The 26136-nt window shown below is 41.5% G+C and overlaps 3 protein-coding genes across 5 annotated transcripts in view; all 3 read left to right on the top strand.

Moving 5' to 3' along the window:
- Nucleotides 1-1082: 1082 nt before the first annotated feature.
- Nucleotides 1083-2580, top strand: mt2 (metallothionein 2). Its single transcript, XM_080003142.1, has 3 exons — nt 1083-2109; nt 2207-2272; nt 2409-2580. The coding sequence occupies exons 1-3, from the start codon at nt 2085-2087 to the stop codon at nt 2498-2500; spliced, it is 183 nt and encodes a 60-aa protein (XP_079859268.1). The 5' UTR covers nt 1083-2084; the 3' UTR covers nt 2501-2580.
- A 4260-nt stretch (nt 2581-6840) lies between these two features.
- Nucleotides 6841-7937, top strand: steep1 (STING1 ER exit protein 1). The gene has a single exon (XM_080002680.1). The coding sequence runs from the start codon at nt 6931-6933 to the stop codon at nt 7606-7608; it is 678 nt and encodes a 225-aa protein (XP_079858806.1). The 5' UTR covers nt 6841-6930; the 3' UTR covers nt 7609-7937.
- Nucleotides 7938-10145: 2208 nt separating this feature from the next.
- nup93 (nucleoporin 93) overlaps nt 10146-26136 on the top strand; it is a 35744-nt gene continuing 19753 nt past the window's right edge. For 2 of the 3 annotated variants that reach the window (XM_080002713.1, XM_080002711.1), the window contains exons 1-4: nt 10146-10278; nt 11312-11494; nt 12160-12277; nt 25035-25097. In XM_080002713.1, coding sequence (XP_079858839.1) covers nt 11316-11494; nt 12160-12277; nt 25035-25097 — 360 coding nt within the window. In that variant the 5' untranslated portion in view covers nt 10146-10278; nt 11312-11315. Of the gene's footprint in view, nt 10279-10417; nt 10449-11311; nt 11495-12159; nt 12278-25034; nt 25098-26136 lie in introns of those variants that run through there. The other variant, XM_080002712.1, reaches the window with a different exon arrangement.

Below are 26136 nucleotides of genomic sequence, written 5' to 3'. Positions count from 1 at the left end.
CAAACACTACCTCACTTTAGTCACATGCCACTTTAATGCACATATCTGTGTATACATAATTGATAGATAGACAGACAGACAGATAGATAGATAGATAGATAGATAGATAGATAGATAGATAGATAGATAGATAGATAGATACAGAGATAGATAGATAGATAGATAGATGGATACAGAGATAGATAGATAGATAGATAGATGGATAGATAGATAGATAGATAGATAGATAGATACAGAGATAGATAGATAGATAGATAGATAGATAGATAGATAGATAGATAGATAGATAGATAGATAGATACAGAGATAGATAGATAGATAGATAGATAGATAGATAGATAGATAGATAGATAGATACAGAGATAGATAGATAGATAGATAGATAGATAGATAGATAGATAGATAGATACAGAGATAGATAGATAGATAGATAGATAGATAGATAGATAGATAGATAGATAGATAGATAGATCGATGGATACAGAGATAGATAGATAGATAGATAGGTTGATAGATAGATAGATAGATAGATAGATAGATAGATACAGAGATAGATAGATAGATAGATAGATAGATAGATAGATAGATAGATAGATAGATAGATAGATAGATAGATACAGAGATAGATAGATAGATAGATAGATAGATAGATAGATAGATAGATAGATAGATAGATAGATAGATACAGAGATAGATAGATAGATAGATAGATAGATGGATACAGAGATAGATAGATAGATGGATACAGAGATAGATAGATAGATAGATAGATAGATAGATAGATAGATAGATAGATAGATAGATAGATAGATACAGAGATAGATAGATAGATAGATAGATAGATAGATAGATAGATAGATAGATAGATACAGAGATAGATAGATAGATAGATAGATAGATAGATAGATAGATAGATGGATACAGAGATAGATAGATAGATAGATAGATAGATAGATAGATAGATAGATACAGAGATAGATAGATAGATAGATAGATAGATAGATAGATAGATGGATACAGAGATAGATAGATAGATAGATAGATAGATAGATAGATAGATAGATAGATAGATAGATAGATAGATAGATGGATACAGAGATAGATAGATAGATAGATAGATAGATGGATACAGAGATAGATAGATAGATAGATAGATAGATAGATAGATAGATAGATAGATAGATAGATAGATAGATAGATAGATAGATAGATAGATAGATAGATAGATGGATACAGAGATAGATAGATAGATAGATAGATAGATAGATAGATAGATAGATAGATAGATACAGAGATAGATAGATAGATAGATAGATAGATAGATAGATAGATAGATAGATAGATACAGAGATAGATACAGAGATAGATAGATAGATACAGAGATAGATACAGAGATAGATAGATAGATAGATAGATACAGAGATAGAGAGATAGATAGATAGATACAGAGATAGTAATAAAGCATAATATAATTTTTTTCCCACAATATAACCCAACGGTAAACTGTCCATACATGTCCAATAAACCTAATGATGACGATGAACAGAAACACAATACCAACAAAGGCTTGATGACGCTGCTCTTCGTATCTTTTTATTCCCTTTACGTTACGCGCATCAGGGGCACGAACAGCGTCACCGAAACGAAAATACAATGGATTCAAAGGAATGTGGCCCGTCGCTAATGAACACCGGCCATATTATTTTATGTCCATCGTTTTTATTTGTATTTCCCAGCGGTGCTGCTGCTATCCCCCCGCTCAAATAGCTCCGTGCCGACCGGGACCTTTCGTGGGCCCTGGCGTCACCTGCTCGACACGAGCCGCTCGTCCCACTTCGAGGAACGTCCGCCCGCGGCCGCGCCGTGTGCAGAGCCCCGTTAATCATCCGCAAGCGAGTGCACGTGCGTGATTGTGCGGTTTTTTGTTTTTTTTTTTTGTTTTTTTTTGTTTTTTTGCACCCGGATCCGTCGCGAGCGCCGCGCTATAAAAGCGACCGCGAGCGCCGACCTCCAAGCACACAGCTCACTCGGTCAACGCTCATCCCAGACGAAAGCTCCGACCTCGCCGCCGCGAAACCACGACAATGGACCCTTGCGACTGCTCCAAGAGTAAGTAGCGTTTTAATGGATCGTTCCGAGTGCTTGTGTTGAGGAATGCGTTGGACCCGCTTCTCAAAATTGTCCCTCTATCTATTTTTGTTTTAAGCTGGAACCTGCAGCTGCGGTGGATCCTGCACCTGCACCAACTGCTCCTGCACCACTTGCAAGAAAAGTAAGGCTGTGCTTTCCCCCTCTGCTGGGCTGCCTTTGCAGCTCTGCTTCCAGCGTGTTCTCGGGAGTCCTTTTTTTTTTTTTTTTAAATAAACCATCTCGACGGATCCGTTGCTAACGAGCGTTTCCTCTTGCAGGCTGCTGCCCGTGCTGCCCATCGGGCTGCAGCAAGTGCGCCTCCGGGTGCGTGTGCAAAGGCAAGACCTGCGACACCAGCTGCTGCCAGTGAGGCTTGTTCCGAACAGCCCTTGTTAATGGCGGTCTGTCCAATTTTGCGTGTTTGACTGTGAATAAACTTTCGTATCCTTGTACGTGCGTCCCGTTTTTGTGCTCCGTTTGTGATCTCAGTTGACCTTGTCTGTGCTCTTGCCTAAACTATACTGATGAGATCATCTATCGCGCTCAATGTAACTAGTTAAAAACGGACGTAGAAATAGTTACTAGGGGCTTCATCATACACTTTTAAAATGCTTGGTATTTCAGTAGCTTGACACGCAACAAACGCGCCCGTAGTAAATTGTACTACTGGCTTATCTCAGTCATCCTTTTAAACGCAGGGGAACCTGGCTTGCTCTGCGCCGTGTCTTCGCATAAAGTGAAGCCGCCTGTTTAAAGCGGTGGCTCCCGGTCTAAATAGATCTACAGCCGCTTTATCCGGATCAAACAGTCATAACGTGTAAAGACACCGAACGTCAGGTCCGTGGTGATCACGACGGGATGTCTTCGAACTTTGTCTCGCCACAATGATAATTGCGGCCAAGGAAGTGTTTGCGGTTATGACATTTGGATGGTTAGGGTTTTGTTTCGATCTACATTTGTAAACAAGGCTATGCTTTACTTTCAGATGTGTCAAGTACAATAGGTCATGCAATTATCCATATGGCACCTCACATGCTCTGTGCCCTAAATTAGAACGGTTTAATTTTTACTTGAAATAACTTTTAAAGGGCCCATACAACCAAAGGGAGTGGTTTTTCACTTGATAGTGTTTGCATTTACCTTGTCCCTGAAAGACTGCCTCGAAATAACGACCTAAATGTTACCTTTAATATTTTAAGCCATCAAACCAACTTACTTTATAACTGTCCTACCTTGTTTCATTGGACATATGCACAGTATATCTCCCAAAAGGTACATATTTGGAAGTACTAATGTCTTGCACCATATCCTATAGACATTTTTCATATGTGCAACATTTTAATAAACAGTCAATGCCACAATGATTAAACTACAACTATATACAACATACCAGTGTATTTAAATTTACACAGTAGCAGTGGGGTGGTAGATTTCACTGGCATGCTTTTCACATCTTTTTCTTTCTGCTCGTGCAAGGCCTCTTGGTGCAGCTCCTGTAGTACAGCCGTAGGCAAACGTGACAGCCAATCTGAAATAGACAAAACACAAAATGATGGTGAAATAGTAATAGAAATGGTTGCATGTCCACCTCTGGACTGTCCACCACCATAACATCATCCTTTGGGTTATCCACCATGTCTTCCACTGGGCCATCTGCCACCACCATGTCCACCTCTGTGCCGTCCGCCACCACAGTCCTCCTCTGAGCAGCCCATAAAGTGTTATCTTTATAGGTATGAGGAAGTTTGTTTGATGGCTAAAAATATTCACTAACAAGGTCTTGTCTTCAAAATTTAGATTGTTATATTGATGCATAAACAACCTTTTAGTCACAAGGTTGGTGCTGCAATCACTTTTTGGCAAGTGGAAACGCTATGTCAACAGGTAAAAAAGACTGGATTGGCTCTAATCTTTAAAATATAACCCTCATGAGTAAAACCAAGTCCCTTTGAGGCATAATTCACCTTTCAGTCACAAGGTGGGAGCTGTAATCACTTTTCGGCAAGTGGAAAACTACATGTTTCTGGTTGTATTGGCCCTTTTAAAAGGTATTTCAACAGGTATAAAGGACTGACTTGGTTCTAATCTGGGGCACAGAGCAGGTAAAATAATGCAGAGGCACAAGGATAATTGCAGAATAAATAATGTCTTTATTTTATATTGAACCCATCCGTAAATCATTTAAATCATAGTCTAGTTTCCAAATATAGGCCTAAACAAGGATATTAGACATACCAAACACGTAAGCATCAGAAACAATATTAGAGTATTGGCTATAATCACCTATATGTCATATAAACGGAAAACACTTCCTTGGCCACAATTGTTTTTATTCTGTTACCAGAGACGTTAAAGTTTCACAAACACATCCCTTTGTTATCACCACGGACATTCAGTTTAGACGATCACTTTTTGGTATGACGCCTGTCAGTGAAAAGAATGAAGTTTATCCTCGTACTCGATCGTGTGACGCACGTTGGCGTTGAAAACTGAACACAGCGACACCTGGTGAACTACAGGAGTTATGGCAGCTAACGTAATTGGGGCGACGGTTCGCGTCGGCGTCAAAGTTCTGGAAGCAGCAGCGTCAACAGCGTCACAGATCAAGTTTATTTGTATAGCACAGAGCGGTTGACATAAGCCATATGCAATGAATACATTAACAGACGATGAGACAGATAGCTTTCTACTCTCATGCTAATAGGTATTCTGTTACCTGGTTTTATGGTTCTTTTAAACGTCACATCACGTCATAATCGTTTACGCTACTACTATCTACTTGATAGTGTTTGCATTTACCCTGTCCCTGAAAGACTCATTATGCCTCAAAATAACGACCTAAATGTGACCTTGTTTAATATTTTAAGCCATCAAACCAACTTACTTTATAACCATCAATACCTGTCCTACCTTGTTTCATTGGGCATATGCACAGTATATCTCCCAAAAGGTACATATTTGGAAGTACTAATGTCTTGCACCATATCCTATAGACATATTTTTCATATGTACAACATTTTAATAAACAGTCAATGCCACAATAATTAAACTACAACTATATACAACATACCAGTGTATTTAAATTTACACAGTAGCGGTGGGGTGGTAGATTTCACTGGCATGCTTTACAAATCTTTTTCTTTCTGCTCATGCAAGGCCTCTTGGTGCAGCTCCTGTAGTACAGCCGTAGGCAAATGTGACAGCCAATCTGAAATAGACAAGAAAACACAAAATGATGGTGAAATAGTTATACAATAGTAATAAAATTGGTTGCATGTCCACCTCTGGACTGTCCACCACCATAACATCCTCCTTTGGGTTATCCACCATGTCCTCCACTGGGCCATCTGCCACCACCATGTCCACCTCTGTGTCGTCCGCCACCACAGTCCTCCTCTGAGCAGCCCATAAAGTGTTATCTTTATAGGTATGAGGAAGTTTGTTTGATGGCTAAAAATATTCACTAACAAGGTCTTGTCTTCAAAATTTAGATTGTTATATTGATGCATAAACAACCTTTTAGTCACAAGGTTGGTGCTGCAATCACTTTTTGGCAAGTGGAAACGCTATGTCAACAGGTAAAAAAGACTGGATTGGCTCTAATCTTTAAAATATAACCCTCATGAGTAAAACCAAGTCCCTTTGAGGCATAATTCACCTTTCAGTCACAAGGTGGGAGCTGTAATCACTTTTCGGCAAGTGGAAAACTACATGTTTCTGGTTGTATTGGCCCTTTTAAAAGGTATTTCAACAGGTATAAAGGACTGACTTGGTTCTAATCTAGGGCACAGAGCAGGTAAAATAATGCAGAGGCACAAGGATAATTGCAGAATAAATAATGTCTTTATTTTATATTGAACCCATCCGTAAATCATGTAAATCATAGTCTAGTTTCCAAATATAGGCCTAAACAAGGATATTAGACTTACCAAACACGTAAGCATCAGAAACAATATTAGAGTATTGGCTATAATCACCTATATGTCATATAAACGGAAAACACTTCCTTGGCCACAATTGTTTTTATTCTGTTACATGAGACGTTAAAGTTTCACAAACACATCCCTTTGTTATCACCACGGACATTCAGTTTAGACGATCACTTTTTGGTATGACGCCTGTCAGTGAAAAGAATGAAGTTTATCCTCGTACTCGATCGTGTGACGCACGTTGGCGTTGAAAACCGAACACAGCGACACCTGGTGAACTGCAGGAGTTATGGCAGCTAACGTAATTGGGGCGACGGTTCGCGTCGGCGTCGAAGTTCTGGAAGCAGCAGCGTCAACAGCGTCACAGATCAAGTTTATTTGTATAGCACAGAGCGGTTGACATAAGCCATATGCAATGAATACATTAACAGACGATGAGACAGATAGCTTTCTACTCTCATGCTAATAGGTATTCTGTTACCTGGTTTTATGGTTCTTTTAAACGTCACGTCACGTCATAATCGTATACGTCACACTCACACGGAACCTGACCGTACGCTTCTTCAACATTTTATTTTTCTCGTCTTTTAGAGTTTCGATTATCACTTTCGTGGCACATTTTAGCTATTGCTGTGTCCAAGTCCTTGAACGCATTCTCCATCTCGCTCCCTCCATTGAAACAGGCGATAGCAGCGTCGTACGTCGGTACCACGCGTCCCACCCCTTTGTTTCTCCCCGGACTCGATCGAGCGAAGCACCCGGAAGTATCGTGGCGCGCTGTTGACGTTCTGAGAAGCGGCAGTGTGTGTGTGTGTGTTCGTTCCAGGTGTGCGCCACCTTCACGGCGAAGGCCGTTTAAAAAGCAGAAAACATGCCGAAGGTCGTGTCGAGGAGCGTGGTGTGTTCGGACACCAGAGACCGAGAGGAATACGACGACGGAGAGAAGCCCCTGCACGTCTATTACTGCCTCTGCGGGCAGATGGTGCTGGTGCTGGACTGCCAGCTGGATAAGCTCCCCATGAGACCCCGGGACAAGGCCAGGGTGATGGACGCCGCCAAGCACGCCCACAAGTTCTGCAACGTGGAGGAGGACGAGAACGTGTACGTCAAGCGGGCGGACGGCATCGAGCGGCAGTACCGCGAGAAGTGCAGCAAGTGCGGCCTGCTGCTCTTCTACCGGCACCAGGCGAAGAGCGCCCCCGTCACGTTCATCGCCGACGGCGCGGTGGTGAAGTTCGGCCAGAGCTTCGGCAACGCCAGCGTCTACAGCCAGAAGCCGCCGGAGGCCCCGAAGAAGGTGCGCGTGATGATGACCAAGCGGACCAAGGACATGGGCAAGTTCAGCTCCGTCACCGTGTCCACCATCGACGAGGAGGAGGAGGAGATCGAGGCCCGGGAGGTGGCCGACTCGTACGCGCAGAACGCCAAGGTGATCGAGAAGCAGCTGGAGCGCAAAGGCATGAGCAAGAAGAGGCTGCAGGAGCTGGCCGAGCTGGAGGCCAAGAAGGCCAAGATGAAGGGCACGCTCATCGATAACCAGTTCAAATGAGCGCGCCTCCAGAGTCCCACCTGACGGGACAGGTTCTTCACAGACACGCGAGACTTTTTCGATGTCGGAACCTACTCATACTGGACCTCCGACTGGACACTTGTCGTTTAGAAGGGACAATAATGAGGGAGCAACGACTTGTTTGTGCGCCCACTTGTAAACCTTGAGGGGAGGTCTCGTTCATGTTTAATGGATTAGGGATAAGGTTTTTTTTTTATATGAATATTGATATTCAAGTTCAAGCTTGAAATAAGTGTTTCAAAACAGTTTTCATTAAAAAAACAAACAAAAAAAATTCTTGTTCGTGCTGTTATTGTACCAAAGGACGCAATAGAAAATCTACAGATTAATTCAAATGACTTGACACGAGAGCTGTCACAATTGTTATCACATAATCGCCTTATTTGAGCCGATCGCCATCATTTTGTAAGGGAAATTTCAAACCAACGTTTTATTCAGGTGTGTTTCTGTCAGTTGTCTAAGTCAAAGGCAATTAATGTCGTTCTCAAAGAGGTAGATTTTATTTCTTGGACTCTTGAGTGACATACAACTGTTATTTGTATGCCAGTCGTCAAATCACATCTCACCACCGTGACTACCCCACATAATATTCCGTAAATTCCTCTACTGCCAGGCCACAATGTGAAACTGATACAACCAAAAACTGGTTGTGGCAGACAACTTGGGGGACACTTTAACAGTCTGCAAGGCCAGGTGGAAGTGGAAGCAATATTGCCTCTGTCCATTAAAAAATACTTCGGTTTCCTTTCAACCTACACGTCAAGGCAGTTTATTTTGAGTCTCTTAGCAGTAGAACAATATAGTTGTTTTTTAGGTGAAGTAGTGAAAGTCATGTTTTATTTATTTTTAGTTCAAGAGGTTTATATTCTGCCTCTTGTAGTTATAGATGTTTCTTTAGAAGCTAAGCAGGGCATCAACACTTTCAAGTTTTACTTCCATACACATACTGCTTTCAAGAAAATCATGAATCCCTCATAATCTACTATGATGATGTTGAAAGGAAAATGGCTAGAATTATTGAAAAAAAATCAGTTTCTCTTATTTAGTAATATTTGAACATGACAGCTGCAATGCATTATATAAAATAAAAAAACTCTATTTCCTGGTGATCACTGATGACCATCAGGGAAAAAAAAATGTCTGAATATGTCTCCTGATTTACTAACCCAAATTTCAGTCGACCACCTTGACCCCACTCAATGGGTCGTCAGCGATGCGACAAAGTTGTTGTTTTCCATAAAACCAAGTGAAGAACGACTGTCCAAAACCACATCTGGTTTTGTGTTATATTTATTCCAAACCTGTCTTATTTTTTAATGGATTTGTTTCAAGAAAACAACAAAAACAGAAAGCTAATAAATAAAATTAAGTAATTTATATAATGATATATATATATATATAAATATATATGTGTGTGTGTGTGTGTGTATATATATATATATATATATATATATATATATATATATATAATTCGTTTATAATCTATGTTTATAAACTGTCATTTCAAAAATTAAAAGGAAATTCACTCGCTGATGGGGATGTATACAATTTAACTCAATAAAACACATTCTGGACAATGTAAAATTATGAATGATGAATGTTTTATAATATTTGGTTAAGAAGAGGATAAATATATCAATAATAATGGGACATTTTTCACAATTAAATACACGTCACAATATGTACTTCAAATACTTGAAAGAATCAGATTCATCGAATGATCTATAAATTAAAAAAACATCACATTTGTCACAATGTATAACATCAAACAAACTAAAAAAAAAAATTAAAATAACATAAATAACGAAATAAAATTTAAATTTCAGGCTGGATCCCATCATTGAGAATTCGAAATTCCCTTTCACAATATGGCAAAATCAAAATCAAAAGTTGCTGGTGATATTATACCACTGAAAGACAGGAAACAATAGTTTTGGAATAACTGGTAAACATGGCCCTATTGTGAAAAACTCACTTTTTCAGAAACATATGCAGCACAATAGGTCCACTTTAAATAATTTACAGAATCGTATAATTGTAAATTCTACATTTTTGCATTCCTACAGTAAATGCGTTAAAGTACTTAAGCCATCGGTGTTTTCAAACAATGTCTTTCCAAAATGGACCTGATTGAGGTCCTCGTTATACTTGACAGCAGCCATTGTTGGGCGTTTCGTGATGTATCTTTTGAGTTTTAACATCTACCATTATTATTGCATTAATGTTTTCCCCCTGGCTATGCCACCCATACCCCTAATTTCAGTGTTGTAATTATTATGTAGAGAGTAATTCAAATAGAATGAAAATGCTAATAAAATATGATGTGTATCAACATATATAATAATAAAATCATTATTATATAGAATCAAATGATTTAAAGTACAATCTTATCTCACGCGATCAAATAAAACGACTACTCCCCGCTCCAGCTGGTGGCGCTAACGCAGCCACGAGCTGTCACACACCCGGAATTTCGGTGTGAGAAGAAGAAGACCGTCTCGACCAATCAGCGGCGTCAGAAAGTGCCGGGGCGAATGCATGGCCGGATTCCCAAAGCAACCAGAGAACCCATCATCACGACATTTAACACCGTTTTTATCCGGAGCTCAGGGTCCCGGGGGTAAACTTGCACACCCCCGAACACAACAGGTACGTCGTTTGACGGCCAGTTTCGATTACACGAGTTAAAAGGAACGTTTTAAACTTGGCGGCTAACGCTAGCTAACATGCCCCCCCCCCCGTAAGAGCGCCGTTCATTGGCTTCCACTTTCCACTAGCGACTCTCAGAACCGCCTGCGAGCGCTTCGCTCTGTACGAGGGTAAATGTAGTTGAGACCTTGTGTTTGTTTGGACTTCAAACCAATAATTTTTTTGTTTGTTTGTCAACCAGTCTATAAAATAGCCAACTAGTGTGTCCGTCGCGGAAGCACATGTGCAGTGCACTGGGCAGATGTCACTCCGTTAACCGCTGCTAGCCTGGGTGGCCCTGTAAACATAGGCTGCGAGGGGACGTCATGTGGCAAGAAGTGACTTTGAGCAGGACTTGTGCTCCCCGGCGGCCCCCAGAAGGGAAACACTCACTTTGGAAATGTATTGGAACGTTTCTCTTTCGAATAGGGCTCGATCAGAGTCAGAATCAGGCTTTATCTGCAAAGTGTGACGTTCGGGTTTAGTACAGAACACGCATTAAAATGTTAAAGCTAATGTAAAGCCACATTTAAGAAAAATATACAAAAATAAACAGATTTTGCAATGAGTGGACCACTTTATAATAATTTCACGTGATATAATTATAATCCCTTAATACCACTTTTAAATATTATAAATCTGAATTATACTTAGCACATGGCCATGGATAAATACACTTTAATTAAAGTATTGCAATTGTTACTATACTATTACCATTAGTACTTTTGTCGTTATTTTTTAAGCCATTATTAGGACTGCTTTTTAGTCGTGCTATAATACTGTATAGTACTATATCATTGCAAATTATTGCTACACACTGCGCCTGTATACTATTTGTGCTTTAGTTTAGCGTGACTGCCACCTGACAATATGGGCTCACTAGTTAACTTAGTCAACCCATTGCATTGATACCAACAGGGAGCGGAAGAGCAACTCCTGTTTCTTTTAATTCACCCATTCCCATTCCTCTCTCTACCCTGTCTTTCCTCGCTAGCGAGATGGACGCAGAGGGCTTTGGAGAGCTGCTGCAGCAGGCAGAGCAGCTTGCCGCCGAGACCGAGGCTGTGTCCGAGCTGCCCCACGTGGAGAGGAACCTCCAGGAGATCCAGCAAGCCGGCGAGAGGCTCCGGTCCCGCACACTGACCCGCACCTCGCAGGACGCGGCCGACGTCAAAGCGTAAGGGGCACGCTTGTCAGGATCAAATAATATATGGCACTAGATCGATGGGATAATGGACCCAAACACCAGTGCACTGAATACCAGTGTGTTTGGCAACTTGAATTTGCCATAACACAGGTCGCACATAAAGATACTTTGGTCCGTCGAACCATCTCACATCTTGAGTTTTGACTCATAGCATCTGTTTTCTAATGCATTAATCGCCAGCACTTTGTTAATTGGGTGTGTAAGACTATTTTGGCAACCCCTATGCATGGCACAGGTCAAGTCCCAAAGGACAGGACAGGTGCTTGGCGAGATCCATGCGATTTAAAATAAATAAAATGTACATAAATAACTCCTCCTTACAAGCCCTTCACCTAATTACTGTTGCAAAACAAGCTAACTTCTGGTTTAAAAAGTATGCCGAAAACACAACATCAGTAACTTTACGACCTTCCTAAAACCTTCACACAAATGACAACATGTGAAGTTGCATGTTTTCTTGGTTAATATTTCCTATTTGACTATTACGATCCACTATTACTGAAAAGGGAAGGTACTTTGACATGCCGAAGCCTGTGGCGCTCTCTAGCCTCCTTTGTTAGAATTACAGTTGTGTCCCCCCCCAATCTGCCATGTATTCCCCTTACCGGCCTTTCTCTCATCCGTCTCTCCCTCAGGTCCATTCTCCTGGGCTCCAGGGGTCTAGACATCTTCCACATTTCCCAGAGGCTGGAGAGTCTGAGTGCTGCCACTACCTTTGAGCCATTGGAGCCAGTAAAAGACACTGATATACAGGTAATGCAAGGTGTATTCACTGTTGATCACTGAAAGGCTGTGTCAAACCTTGTACTGTTTTCTTTTTTTTTTTTGAGGTGCAAAGGTTGGGACTGCCCCCACAAGTTGTTCTGCATCCATTTCTGCATGTATACACACACACAGACTTAAGAATGAACGTAAACACACAATGGTGATTGAATCGTTCCTGATGGGAAATGGGTTCGCTGCTTGACGAACCGGTGTTGATATTGTGGTTGTCTCATTGCATTTGATATTGTCTCATTGCATTTGAGACAAAAGGATTTTTTGGCGAAGGGTGTTGCGAGAGACGACCATGACAGAAATATTTATGTCTTTAGGTTGTCAACAGTTACAAATCGGTTTGGGAAAAGAAGCGATGCAGTTTGGTTTAAACTAAAAACATGTCATAACGGTTACCATTGTTTACCACACTTCACATCCATGGAGTCTGGACCGCAGCGCACCTCGCACCATGCAAGAGCCCCTCAGAGCCACAAGCTGCACATATAACAAATTGGATGATAATGTCACAAAGCTCCCCGCTCCACCACCACAGCCTGCCCCGCTCTGCCAACATTCAGCTACTTCCGGTAGATGGGCAATATATATTGGTATATCATAGAGTAAAACAAATAAACTGTGAAAAAAGATAAATTATTGTTAAAGAGATCAGTTATATTTGAAAATGGCATTGACAAAGATGATGTTGGACCTGCGGCTGAGACAGAGCTTGCTGACACTGGGCAGTACTTTTCGCTCCAGAATGCCTTGATGGTCTTGAGATTTCATTGTGCCCTGCACAGATTCAAGGCACCCCGTGCCAGATGCAGCAAAGCAGCTCCAAAACATAACTGAGCCTCCTCCATGTTTCACAGTAGGTATGGTGTTCTTTTCTTTGAAAGCTTAATTTTTTAGTCTGTGAACATAGAGCTGATGTGACTTGCCTAAAAGCTCCAGGTTTGACTCATCTGTCTAAATGACATTCTCCATGAAGCATTGTGGCTTGGCAATATGCATTTTAGCAAATTCCAATCTGGCTTTTTTATGTTTTTCTTTCAAAAGTGGAGTCCTCCTGGGTCTTCTTCCATGGAGTCCACTGTCACTCAAAAAGCGACGGATGGTGTGATCAGACACTAATGTACCTCGACCTTGGAGTTCAGCTTCTACCTCTTTGGCTCTTTTTCTCCTATTCGCGTTATCCTTCTGTTCAATCTGGGGTTGATTTTCCTCTTGCGGCTGTGTCCAGGGAGGTTGGCTACAGTCCCATGGACCTTAAACCTCTTAATAATATTTGCAACTGTAGTCACAAGAACATCAAGCTGCTTGGAGATGGTTTTATAGCCTTTATCTTTAACATGCTTGTCTATTCTTTTCTTTCTGACCTCCTCAGACAACTATCTCCTTCGCTTCTCTGGTCCATGTTCAGTGTGGTGCACACGATGATGCCAAACAGCAGAGTGACTACTTTTCTTCATTTAAATAGGCTGATTGACTTATTATAAGATTGATGACATGTGATATAAATTAGAGAAAACAGTTAATTTCGAAATATCACTATAATCCAATTATTTATAATCTTTCCTAAGGGGTATCAACAAATCTCGCCAGGCCATTTTAGAACATAATTGAGCAATATTTAATCTCTTTTCATAGTTTCTTTGCTTTACTCTGACATACCAAAGGCATGCAGGTACATGTATACATGAGAAAATAGCTTTTAAATAGCTTTTAACAAATTTGTCCATGTCTGGATTATTCATTATTAGCATTTTCATTATATACATATATTATATATGTAATAACTTGGAGCCGCGACTCAGTCACCAAACCAGCCACGCTACCGGAGACCACCATGTCCCAGTCCTCCATCGGCTTCCTTGCTACAAGTGCCAAACAGCTCCCATGCAATTAACAAATAAATAAAACAACTTTTTATATCAATCCACTTTTTTTATTTGAGCCAAGGTGCGATCCTCCCATGACACGTTCCCACTGGTTCTGTCACCGTGCAGCGCAGAAGTGGCTGCAGCAGACATGCACAGAAGAGTCGACGACTCCTCTTTGTTTACCTCTGTGGCTCATCAGGAAGTTTCTTATGTGGAGAAATTGAGGCATGGTTTATGCTAATTAACAGCCATAAGCACACATCTGTCAATTTAGAATGGTTTATATTTATCAACATATGCATGTGTTTGAGACCAAATGTGACGCACACATCATTATTTGGTGCTGACTTTGCTCACTCATCTCTTTTTTGCACAGAAAGTAAAAACATTTCTACACACACAATTGTGAATAAGGCCCAATGACTCGACTTGTCCCCATAAAGATTTTTGCTAAAACTCTGTGAAATCAAACATCTTTTTACTCCCGCAAAAGATTTCAAAATACGCAATTAGCATAGGTATGGAGCTGTTGTAGTGCATTTGGGAACACAGGCTAGCATGACTGGTTACTAATACGGTCGGGCCTCTGAACCTATTTTTCTCCTGTTTGTTAGCTATCGTATTCCAAAAGACATAATTATGGCCTTGTTCTATATACTGTATGCCATCTCTTAAGTCTCATCCCCTCTCTCTCGCTGTGATGAAAGGGCCGCCACTGGATATCAGGAGTCAAATTATTTGGTAAAGTTTGTCTCCAAATGTTACCCTGCCTGATGGGTGATAAGTCTTGTCTACCTCTTTCGCTACCATCTTCTGTAGTTTGTTGTGGTACTATGTGAGGAACCTGAGTTACTTCAATGTTGTCGGGAATATATTGGCTTTTTCTTTTGTACACTTCAAAATTTTGTTATAAAATATCAGATTTTTTTTTTTTTTTGTTTTGTTTGTTCATTTGAAACTATTTATAAATAGATGATAGCTCATCATTTGATTCTTGGATCAGTGTGCTTAAGTTTTCATGTGAAACAACAAGACGTGTCACCAGCAAATAAAAGAGGCAGTTTATTTTTTGCAGATCTTCGGTGTGTCATTCATGTAAATCAAATACAAGAGCTGTCCAAGGATGGAACCCTGAAGTACTCTACAAGTTCAAGTGTGTATTTGTCACATACATATACAAGTAGCTTAGCTCTGTGTGAATTATCCCTATTGATTGATAGATACATACTGTTCTCTGCCCTTTATATATGCAGCCATTTTAGAGCAACATCATGAAAGCCATGTCTTTGTAATTTTGCAATAAGGTATTGTGATCAACAGTGTCAAAGGCTTTGGATAGGTCTAAAAATATGCCATGAGAGATTTTTTTCTGAGGCTGTAGAGATTTTATGAACATCCTGTAAGACAGCCATTTAGACCATATTTATGGCGCCGTACAGTATGTTGCTCTCATTCACATGTTTTTTTTTTTTTTTTAAATCTTGAATATACTAGTTTCTCAAGAACTTTTGAAAAACAGGGTAAAACAGATATAGGACGATGGTAAATATGCTGGAATCACCTGATTTGAACAGCGGTATGACTTTGCTGTAGCTATTTTAAGGTAACTTTGAACAATACCTGTTTTGAGAGATAAAGTTAAAACGTGGCTGAGAGTTCAACGATAGAAAAAATGACTTTCTTTACAAGACTAGATCTTATTTCATCATGCCCTGCAGAGGACTCTCATTTCCAGTATAGTGTAATGCATTTCTTTAGAGGTAGGAGGGTCAAACACACTTATGCAAGGATACTGCTCCCTGATATTAACAGAGAGGCATTAATCTGTATTTTCTCAATTTCTAGCCAAAGAAGGGCCAATATAAAAAAGAAAAAAATCATTGAAACAATTTGTTATATCAGAGGGATCAGTGAAATTTCTCATAACATCAGATAATAGAGATGGAATAGGAATAGGCATTTTTCTTGTTCAACAATTCATTGATGAGGTTCCATCTGTTTTTGTTTTTTTTATATATCAATACAGGATTTATTTTTTTATTTTTTTGCAGTAATTTTTTGAAAGAATACGTATATTTCTTTAAATTAAATTCAATGTTAAATGCGCTTGGGCCAACGATCATTTTTTGATACAATTGATTTTTTTTATAATAGAGAATCTTTGTTGACCAGGAGTGATCCAGGGCTTACGAGTATTTAGACTTACATTTTCTGTTAATTTGAACAAGTGGAAAGCATTTGTCAAACATAGATATAAATATGTTCATGAATGTGAGATAAGCCAATTCAGCATCATGATTTCTTTTAGCCCATCTCTCCCATCTGGTCTTCCTCTCCCCTCCCTCTCTCCCTCCAGCCATTGTAGCTGTGGATGGAGCGCTGCGATACAGAGCTGGTCTCACCCTCTTCTCCCTCCTGTACAGCTTTCTTCCTTCTCTTCTCCCTTCTCCTTCCTTCGCTCTCTCTCCATCGCTCATCCTCTCTCGGCCAGGCCAGGAAATGCCGTCCGGCCCCCAACACAGTCTGCCTTAAACTCTTAAACGTCTCCATCCTACTTCCCCCTCACTATGGCCTCGCCCTTCCACCGGGCACAAACCTCTGTGTCTATTTCTCAATTTTTTTTCTCTCTCTCATTCCCTCCACACTTGAAGCCCTGCTCCCCAACATGTCTCCCAGCTAGTCTGCCCCCCCCCCCTCGCCCCCATCACTTCCTGACTCTTTCGGAGCTCTGTAAACGGCCTTCCTGTTGGGGTGGGGCGACAGCCGTCAGACTGTCTGGAAGAGCACTTACCATCTGTCTCTCTGTAACATTAACGAGAACCCGCCCTCCCCTTTGCTTTTATATCTGGCGGTACACAACACAGTGGAATTTCAGGGTGCGATTTGGCTGGAAAATGAGTCACCTAGAGTATTGCTCTTCTCTTTTCTTTCATTGATTTATTGAAGAGTTTTGTGTGAGTGGGCTTGTGTGTAATGGATCTCTCCAACAATGTGTCGTCTTGTACCCTCGTCAGCCTCTTTCCATTTTCCAGCCATTTTTCTCTCTTGGGCTTTCTTTCTCACCTGACATTTACTTTCTAAAAAGCCTTTTCTAAGAAGGGTGAGCAGAGGAATCTAAAATATTCCAATGCGTCGTGCAGATAGGCACATCCATTCAGAGATGAAGGAAAACAAACCAGTCAAATTAATAGAAGACCATGTTTGTATGTGTTAACGGTGTAGGAGCCTCTGAATTTTAAGCTACTAATGAGTTTCCTGAAGTGTTATCTCTTGTCACTAATGGGATTCTGAAAAGCAAACCCAGCTGCTCTATTCTGCACATTTGGGTTCTGCGATATATTTATACAGAAAATATATGATTCATAACCAGTACAACCTAATCAGTAAAAGCGTTATATGTACTCCACATTCATTTCCCACACCTATCTCAGACAGAGATAGATTGGAGATTGATTAATCTCAATCTATAATGCTAGGTCTTTTCTATATTCTAAGTTTACTCCAATTTCATCACCGAACTTGAGTTGTGATTCCCAGCCCATTAATCCCTAGTGTGCTTACTCCAATGACTCCTCCTCTAATGGTGAAATAATACACACTCAAGTGCAGATAATTTGGCTGATCATCATTGGCTAGCGAGTCCCACAAGCCGTGAGGCATTTTTTTCCTTTTTTATTTTTTTTTATTTTTATTTTTTTTCATTTTTCGTTCAATTTTTTTTGAAGCTTTGGTACAAAGGCATCGCTGTACGCTTTTGAGCGATGAAGGGCTGTCAGTCGCTAAGCATTCAGACCAAGAACACAAAGGAAATGATAAAAAAAATACTGTCTAGATGTGTGGTTGCGTGGATTTCTTCCTGTGTTTGCTTACTGGTTGTCTTAACTATATACAAACACACACACACACACACACACACACATATCATGCACGGGGAATGGCTGTTTTAACAAATCCTCGGTTGCGTATGGCTGAACAGGCATTATTGAGCAACTATCCAAGTTAACCTACTTAGGCCCAGAGCCCTAGATTTAGCCTTGGACGGTTACTTGATGAAATGCAGGAACAGCTGACGATGTACGGCCCGCATATCTAGGGCACTGCTTATTCAGATCACTGCTTTAACGTGGGTAAATTGGGCTGCAGTTGACACGAGGAGGCATGTAGTGATTTGTGCAAGAAGAAAGCAGCGTGACCATGCCACGACCCATGGCAGCATACTGTGGGCCAGAGACCAAGGAACTCTCCAAAATACTGATGGGGAATCCCGACGTTTTTACCATCAGCCCACACAGAGTTCCGATCCATCACTTTTGACAGAACAGTATCTGGACTCGGACCGTTAGTTTGCGGTCATTAGTGCTAATGATTTAAAATATGCAGTGGATGCTCATTTCTGGGGGATCCCAGGGGAACAACGGTCTGCTAAGTGGTTCATTTAAACCTCCGCCATAAACCATGCATTGAACATCCTACGTTATTAACCTGCGGCGTGATCCGCGAGCCTGAAATCAAAACGCACAGAAGCTCACCCGAAGCAAACATCGCAACCCTTAAATAGAACCCTTCGTTGCTTTTACTGTCGCCTGTTTATCCCTTCCTCAAACATCTAAAAATCCAAACAATTAACTGCATTTTCTTTTAACATCAATTATGGCTATTCGTATGGGAATATTTGATGAGCCCAGTATTGGCTATAGTGTATCTCCAATAGAAGTCCTTTTTTAAAAGCACACCTTTTCTGTCACACCTTCATACGGTCATTTAGCATCGTGTACACCATGTGTTTCAAGGTGGTATTTGTTTTAGCCCACCAGCTCTCTGGAGGTGGTTCAGTCTGTGTGTGCCATGAAACGGGGGCATACTGGCAACAAAAGGGGAGCTGAGGAAAGAATGGATCAGAGAGAGGGCGAGATGGGCCTATATGGCCCTATATACCCCTATATTCCGAAAGCCAAAGACAGGGAAAGTGCATCGTTTTTGAAATGGTTAGGAGGAAAATGAGATGGAGGAAAAAATATGGAGAGGCGGAAAGGTGTGCTGCCAGGAAGGGGGGGGGGGCACTAGCGACGAGCTGCCTGCCAAATTCTTTTCATCCTCCGTCTCACTTTGTGCTCTGACCATGTTTTGGATTTTTCTTCCGTTTCAATCTCTCTTTTGTCTTGCTCTTTTTCCTTTGCTCTCAATTTCTTCCTCTGCTCCTCCACCTCCATTTCCAGTCCCCCCCCCCACCCCGCGGGCTTGTGTGTGTGTGTGTGTGTGTGTGTGTGGTGTGTGATAGCTCTCTGTATGCGCTTTGCGATAGTTGGCCCGAGTACATGGGGGCTAATGTCTATGTATGTAGCCCCCACCCCCTTCATTAACTAAACATGACCCTTAAGAGCATGATTTGCCTCGTTTTCAAGACAGGATGTCGGAAGCCATCAACTGGGGCGGGTGTGGGGGGGTCCATTACTGTAATTGCATTGCGCTCAGGGAGGGCGAGGGAGAAGGGTGGAGGGAGGGGAGACAGAAAAGATGCATGAGAGAGAGAGAGGTCAGAAATGTTGGGATGAGGGAGAGAGTGAGAGAGAGTGACACGTCAAACGTTGGGATGAGGGAGGTAGAGAGAGTGACACGTCAGAAACGTTGGGGTAAGGAGGAGAGTGAGTGAGAGAGAGAGAGAGAGAGAGAAGGGGGGTCGGGGCGCGTGGTACAATCTGCAATTGTAGACGGATCCATAGGACGGATCCTTCCCGCGGCCACCCCCCCGCCCCCGCGTATGAGTGCTGAGTTGGTACAACCCTCCGACAATAAAAGCACAGAGTCGATGTGCCGCTCGTACTCTGCTCTCACTCTCACACACCAAGTCAGCAGCCCCGTTTCATCAGATAGATTTTTTTTTTTTTTAGAATGGGGAAAAGGCTACAACTGGCCCGGCATCCGGGCTACACGGGGTGTGGGGAACGCGTCCCGGCTGGCAGGAAGGTGGCTATCGCTGCTTTCCTGCCGAAGACGCAGCGTGAGGGCGATGCGCATCTCTGGGGTTGTCACAAGCCTGGACACCTGAGTGCACTTCTTCTACTCTTTCTCTCGTCTTCTTGTCTGCCCGGGGAGGCGGTGACTGCCCATGAGTGAGTATCCATATGAGGCAGATATAAGCATGTGTCTGTCAGCTGTACAACTGGTAACTCTATCTCTCTTTCAATCAACCGGTTTCTGACATCTACGGAAGGCGCTAATTGAAATGCAGCTAATTGATACATGGAAAGGGTGGCTGTTAATTGGTAAATGCTGGCTGTTAATCATCTTTCTTTCTTTTTTTAAGGTGTATTCATTCATTCATTCAGTCATCCATCCATCCATTCATTCATTCTCTAGACAGGAAGTGGAGCAGTTAAGGGTGGGGTTTCTCTGTCTCACACACACATGACTGCCGGCTGGTTCATTGTGTCACAGCAAATGAGGACAGACGCTATCCACTTTTGCCATTTCACTGTGCCCCATCTTAAAGTGTGTGTGTGTGTGTGTGTGTGTGTGTGTGTGTGTGTGTGTGTGTGTGTGTGTGTGTGTGTGTGTGTGTGTGTGTGTGTGTGTGTGTGTGTGTGTGTGTGTGTGTGTGTGTGTGTGTGTGTGTACGTATATGTGTGTGTGTGTGTGTGTGTGGTACAAATGCATTTTTGTGTGTTGCGTGGGATCCCTCCTTCAATAAAAGAAGCTTCCCCATCCTGACTCCTGAGGTGACGAACTAAGATTATTCTGTCGATTGACTCCTTTTTATTGATTTTTTAATCCATCTTTACAAAGCCCATAGATTTGTATGTATTCTTTGTCTCCCTTCGAAGGTGTTGTATATCGCATCTACTTGGACGGCGTCACAAACGAAGAAACTGAGGCTGGATCCTTGATCACATCAAATCACTGATCTAATTACAACTACATGAGATTTTTGATTTCGCTGTGTCACTATTCTATTTATTTTTTCCGTGCGCAGACAGCGCAACTGGCTTTACCAACCCTAAGGGGGAGAAAGCATAAGTGGCCGTGTGCGCACATGCATGTCCAAATTCAAGTGTATACGATGCAGGCGTATTCGATGCGTATATACTGTATATAGCCATAGACGTAACAGGGTTATAATCATCCGTCTCCCAGGATTATGTCCTTCTCTTACAATTCACTATAACCGCAGTGCTTGGGTTGATTTCATTTCAAGTAGCATTATAATCGGCTGCATTTTTAAATAAGAAAGACTATACTCTTCCTCTAATATTTCTGAAATGAACTCTTTTCGCTTCATCCAATTTGTGTGTGAACTCAGCATGTGGTGATAGAGCAGACTTCAATCTGGAATACACCCCTAGTTCATAGATTTTGGGAGCGTGGCAATTTTTAATTTCTACCCCATTACGATTGACCTGTTTCGCATGTGACGATTTATTCAGCATTTGGTTTTTGTAAATTAGAATCTTCTCTTGCATTATTTGTCATTAATTTCTCCAGAAGCTTCTGGGCTGACTTGGCGGCAGCTTCTGGTTGTTACAGTGATTCTGAGCGAGGATGCATGACACATGACGGGGTGGGGTCAAAAATTGCAACTCCAAGGTCCAGTTTGGACTCATCAGTCAAGGGTTTCGCATGTCTTGGTTTCCTTAAACACGGTGAGAAAGCTTTGAAGAGAGAAGAACATAAAAAAAATTCCATTTAGTTGTTCTTTACGCCTATTCAGCTGTTGGAAGATAACCCGCATCAAAGGAAATCTTTGCTTATTGATTTGTGAGTGGTCTAAAATTAGAAGTTAAACATCAAACGAACACATTGTTATTTGCTTTATTGGCTTAAACTAAGTGGCGTGTACGAGGATGTCGATTTACACATTGAGCTCTCATTTGTTTAGTGAGTTGTCGATCTACGCAGCTTCAAGGTGTTCCTTGGTTTTCTGCTGACAAACTGACAGACAGACATTGAAGTATTATTGAATATTTCCAGAATGTTCCTCAATGACGAGGCAAGTGTCCGGTCCGGCTCAGCACAGTTGCGTGTCCAAAAAAAGACAGTAATTTGTCAAATAATAATATATAAACTCAAGGCTGCTATTCGTCTAAAAACTTGTCCCGAGTGTTTCGAAGCCTCGTCGACGCAGCCCCCAAAACGTTTTCCCGAAAAAATTCGGAAGCAAATCGCATCGGCCGACCAGCCGACGCCTGTGCATTCTATCCCAATCCCTGCATGCAATTTATCACACTTCAGGATTTTTATTTTTCATTCTAGCGCAGCTCTCTCTGGGGAGCAGCGACCTGCGCTTTCCCCGGTTATGGTGGTTAAATATAGACCTATTGTCAGACTCTGCGAGGGAGAAAGCAAGAAGGAGAGGCACAGCGGAAAAAAATGGAGACAGCCAGAGAGAGCTGGAGTGACGGTGACAGTGATGTGGCAAACTGCAATGTGGATTTGTTAGATTATAATTAATTTTTCATCTGCCCAATGTCAATTCCTTGAAACGATGAAGTCCAGTTCCCTTCACCAGCAAGCTCAATGAATAGAATCTATTCTCAAAACAACATCGTGCTGAAATTATGACAATTAAGTATGGCCTGTAGAAAATAAATTAAATACACTTTTAAAAGCAAGTATTTTTCCTCTCTCTTTCTCTTCTGCTGGCCTGTTTCTCTGAATGGCGTGATTGTGAAAGGGGCCCCGATCAGAGCTACACAGCAGCCACGCCGCACTATGACTGGGCAGGAATTGCTCCAAGGCCAGGACACAGGAACAAATAACAATACAGATACGAGTGCCGTGCGCTGCCTTTCGCTCTATAGCACAATATGGTACAATTTGACATTCAAATCATTGTACGGGGGTGTGTGTCAGTGTGTGTCAGTGTGTGTGGGTCAGATAGATGTTACAGTCCACCATTCTGTGGTATGGAGATCCAGTGATGTTTTTACGACAGCCAAGACACTGTGGACACAGCCAGTGGTGAATTCAGCCAGTCTGGCGGCAGTCTCTTTAGAATAGCAAGCTGTGTACTCTTGGCCTTCTATGATGCGGAATCCTTCCCTGCCCTGATCTGTGCGGTACGCCTGTCGGTGGCATTTGGGCTTCTGCCTAAAGGAGAGCAGTGGTAGCAGATAAGGTCTTTGGGGCGGAACAGGCTAGAGGACTACGAGAGACGTCGCGGTCAGCTATTAAATAATTAACCATTGTCTTCTCAATAATACAGCATTCATTTCAGCTATGTCTGTGGTGTTTGGCCTATGGCTTCTGTAAACTCAAAAAAAACCTCCCGAAAACCTAGTTTGAACACAAAAAAACAAGGTATCGTCCTGATTTTAAATTTTGAGGTTTGTATTTGAGACTTCATAATTATTGCATAAAATAAGAATATTGTTTTCTTTAAGTTGGTGGTCCTTATTATCCTTTTTGGGCACTGCCCTACCTTTTTATTATGAAAATTATACATGTGAAAATCTCAACAGAGGATTAACGTTAGTGTCCTTTTCATGGTATGAAGCCTCCTGTGGCAAAATGGGTTTTATTTACCTCCACATCCTGGTTAATTTTCTGTTCTTAGGGATGAAAACAATTGCTCAAACAATTGATAATAAATGGTCATAACATCTTAGAAATCTACAGTAAAAATTCTGTTTTACAAAACAGAATTTACACACTGAAACGTGTGGTTGTCTGTGTTATACATTGAAATGTTATGTTTTAGACTGCTGGGTAAACAAACATATTCAACTGTTTCAGTTTGTTTGGGTTCAATTATCCATTGATTTGCATTTACCATCATCTGTACCTTTTTTTTTTTTTATCCTGTTAACTTATTGTTTTATGCTTGAGCCTAATTTGATTAAACTCATAAGATGAATCAAAAAAATGGAAATTGCAGCACTAGTTCAGAGGATGGATTTTGCTAAAGTGCAACACTTGACACAAAATTGACTTATTCTCTAGTTATATATGTGATCGCTTTGTCTTCATACATGATGTGATACTGTCCTCAATATCTTAAAAATGACCTATCTAATTATCTACACCTATGAATGACAAGGCATAAGCTGAGCCCTTTATAATTTGTCCCACTTCAGTAATGTTGACATTATATCCACCTGTGTTTCATTAGCTATTTATAGTCATATAGAGGATGGAAATGAGGACTTTGTGGCATTCTATGTAACTCTCCACCCGACAGAGAGCAGGAAGCGATGCCACCTACAGCACAACCTCCATTTTGGTTTTACCTCAAGATGGCCACCGGCGCATCTCAACATCTGCAAGCCCTCTCTCTGAAGAGTGTACTTGGCACATACTCCCTCACTGTGGAAATACATATTTCGCCCCTATTCACTCCAAAGCTTGGATCTTTCGGCGGAGGATAAGTAGCTTGTATAATTGTCGGAGGTAGGAGGTCAATAATTGCCGCTTTCGTGCAGAAGTGCGAGCAAATGAGGATGGAGGCATACAGGGGCAGCCATCTTGAGATGTCACAGATTTACCAGCTTTTTCCCTGCCCCTCACGCCACCTCCTCTGAAAGGGAAGGGAAATTGTGTATAAGGAAATGGGATAAGTGTGCGTGCGGCCACACGGCCTGCGCCCGCGGATCTGAGCATGAGCGTGAATAATTGGAAGTCCGTGTACATTTTTGCTTATAATGGCAGTGTTTTGGGGGGCGCACAAGTGCCTGACAGAGGTGCAGGTGGCAAAAAGGAACGGAGGCTGCTCCATGTTCCAAACACATGTTCCACAATGGCGCGCCCCTTAAATCCCAGCAGGTTTAGTCTGCCGTTATTGTTCATGATCATCGGTCTAACTAGTCTTAATGTCTTTCCGTCTGTATCTCTTCTTCTTCTTCGCTCTCACTCCCCCTCCATCTTTCGCTCCGCAGGGCTTCCTGAAGAACGAGAGAGACAACGCCCTGCTTTCCGCCATCGAGGAGTCACGACGCAGGGTGGGTATCTGTTACGCAGGCTCTGTTTGGCTTAGCAGCCGTGGATTAGTCAGTGAGATTCAGGAGAGCCATATATACTGCACCTCAAACACTAAGCAGCAGGCAATGGACGCCTTGAAATATTGACAAACTGGACCATATCTAGACAACAATGGAAATTACATTATTAAACTGAGAACATTTTGCCATAAATGTTGTAAAAGAGAGTGGGATATTTATGGTTTTCTACTTTACTTACATTACTTGGTACAATTTTGTCCTAAATGTACATTGAATGTGTCTCCCGTTCAATGGCTGTATTTGCAATACTGTGGAACATTTTATCTTTTTATGTGAAAATGTAATTTATATTTATATGTATGTGGAGTTTGCTGGGGTGAGCTGGACAAGCTTCCTAGCTTGTTAGTGTTGTAACTTTATTAGTTATAGTTATGCATAATTAATGAATACAGACAGTGGGATAAATGCAACCGCAATTTACTTTTGGCTAAAAAAGCTTTCAACCCAAATCCGGAGTTTAAGTGATCTCTACAGAGCGTATTTCATCTACTGGTAGCTTGCAAGGTTATCTTTGGTAGCTAACGGTATCTTTTTCGGGGGGTAGTTCCACCTATGATGTAGATGACTTGACAGAATTTTTTTCATGCTATTTGAATTTCCAGTGTTTGAAATGCTCCGTTTCCCTCCCTTAAGTCTAAAGTAGGGATACAAAGCATAGCTTGGCATAGTCATTTCTGTAGACTTGCAGTGCTTAAAAAATGTTGCAATGTTAAATTACCGAGAAAATTGTCCGGTTAATTACCCAAAATCTCATGACTTCAGGTGTGGCACCCTCCCATTAATTCCGTCTCCTTCTTGCATTTCTGTGATTAGGTCAAATTATTATGGTTTCATGGGCGTATTTGTATTTTGTTTGTTTCACAGCCTCATTCATTAGTCTAATCCTTTCTGTCTCGGTTCTCTTGACTAAGAAAAACAAACAACAATTGACAGGACCATGAACGTAATCTTGTGTTTCTCAGTGAATAACTGTGCTGTC

This window comes from Zeus faber (genome assembly GCF_960531495.2).
Source record: "Zeus faber genome assembly, chromosome: 6".
In the NCBI taxonomy this organism is placed as follows: domain Eukaryota; kingdom Metazoa; phylum Chordata; class Actinopteri; order Zeiformes; family Zeidae; genus Zeus; species Zeus faber.
This window is presented reverse-complemented; position numbering and strand designations above follow the sequence as displayed.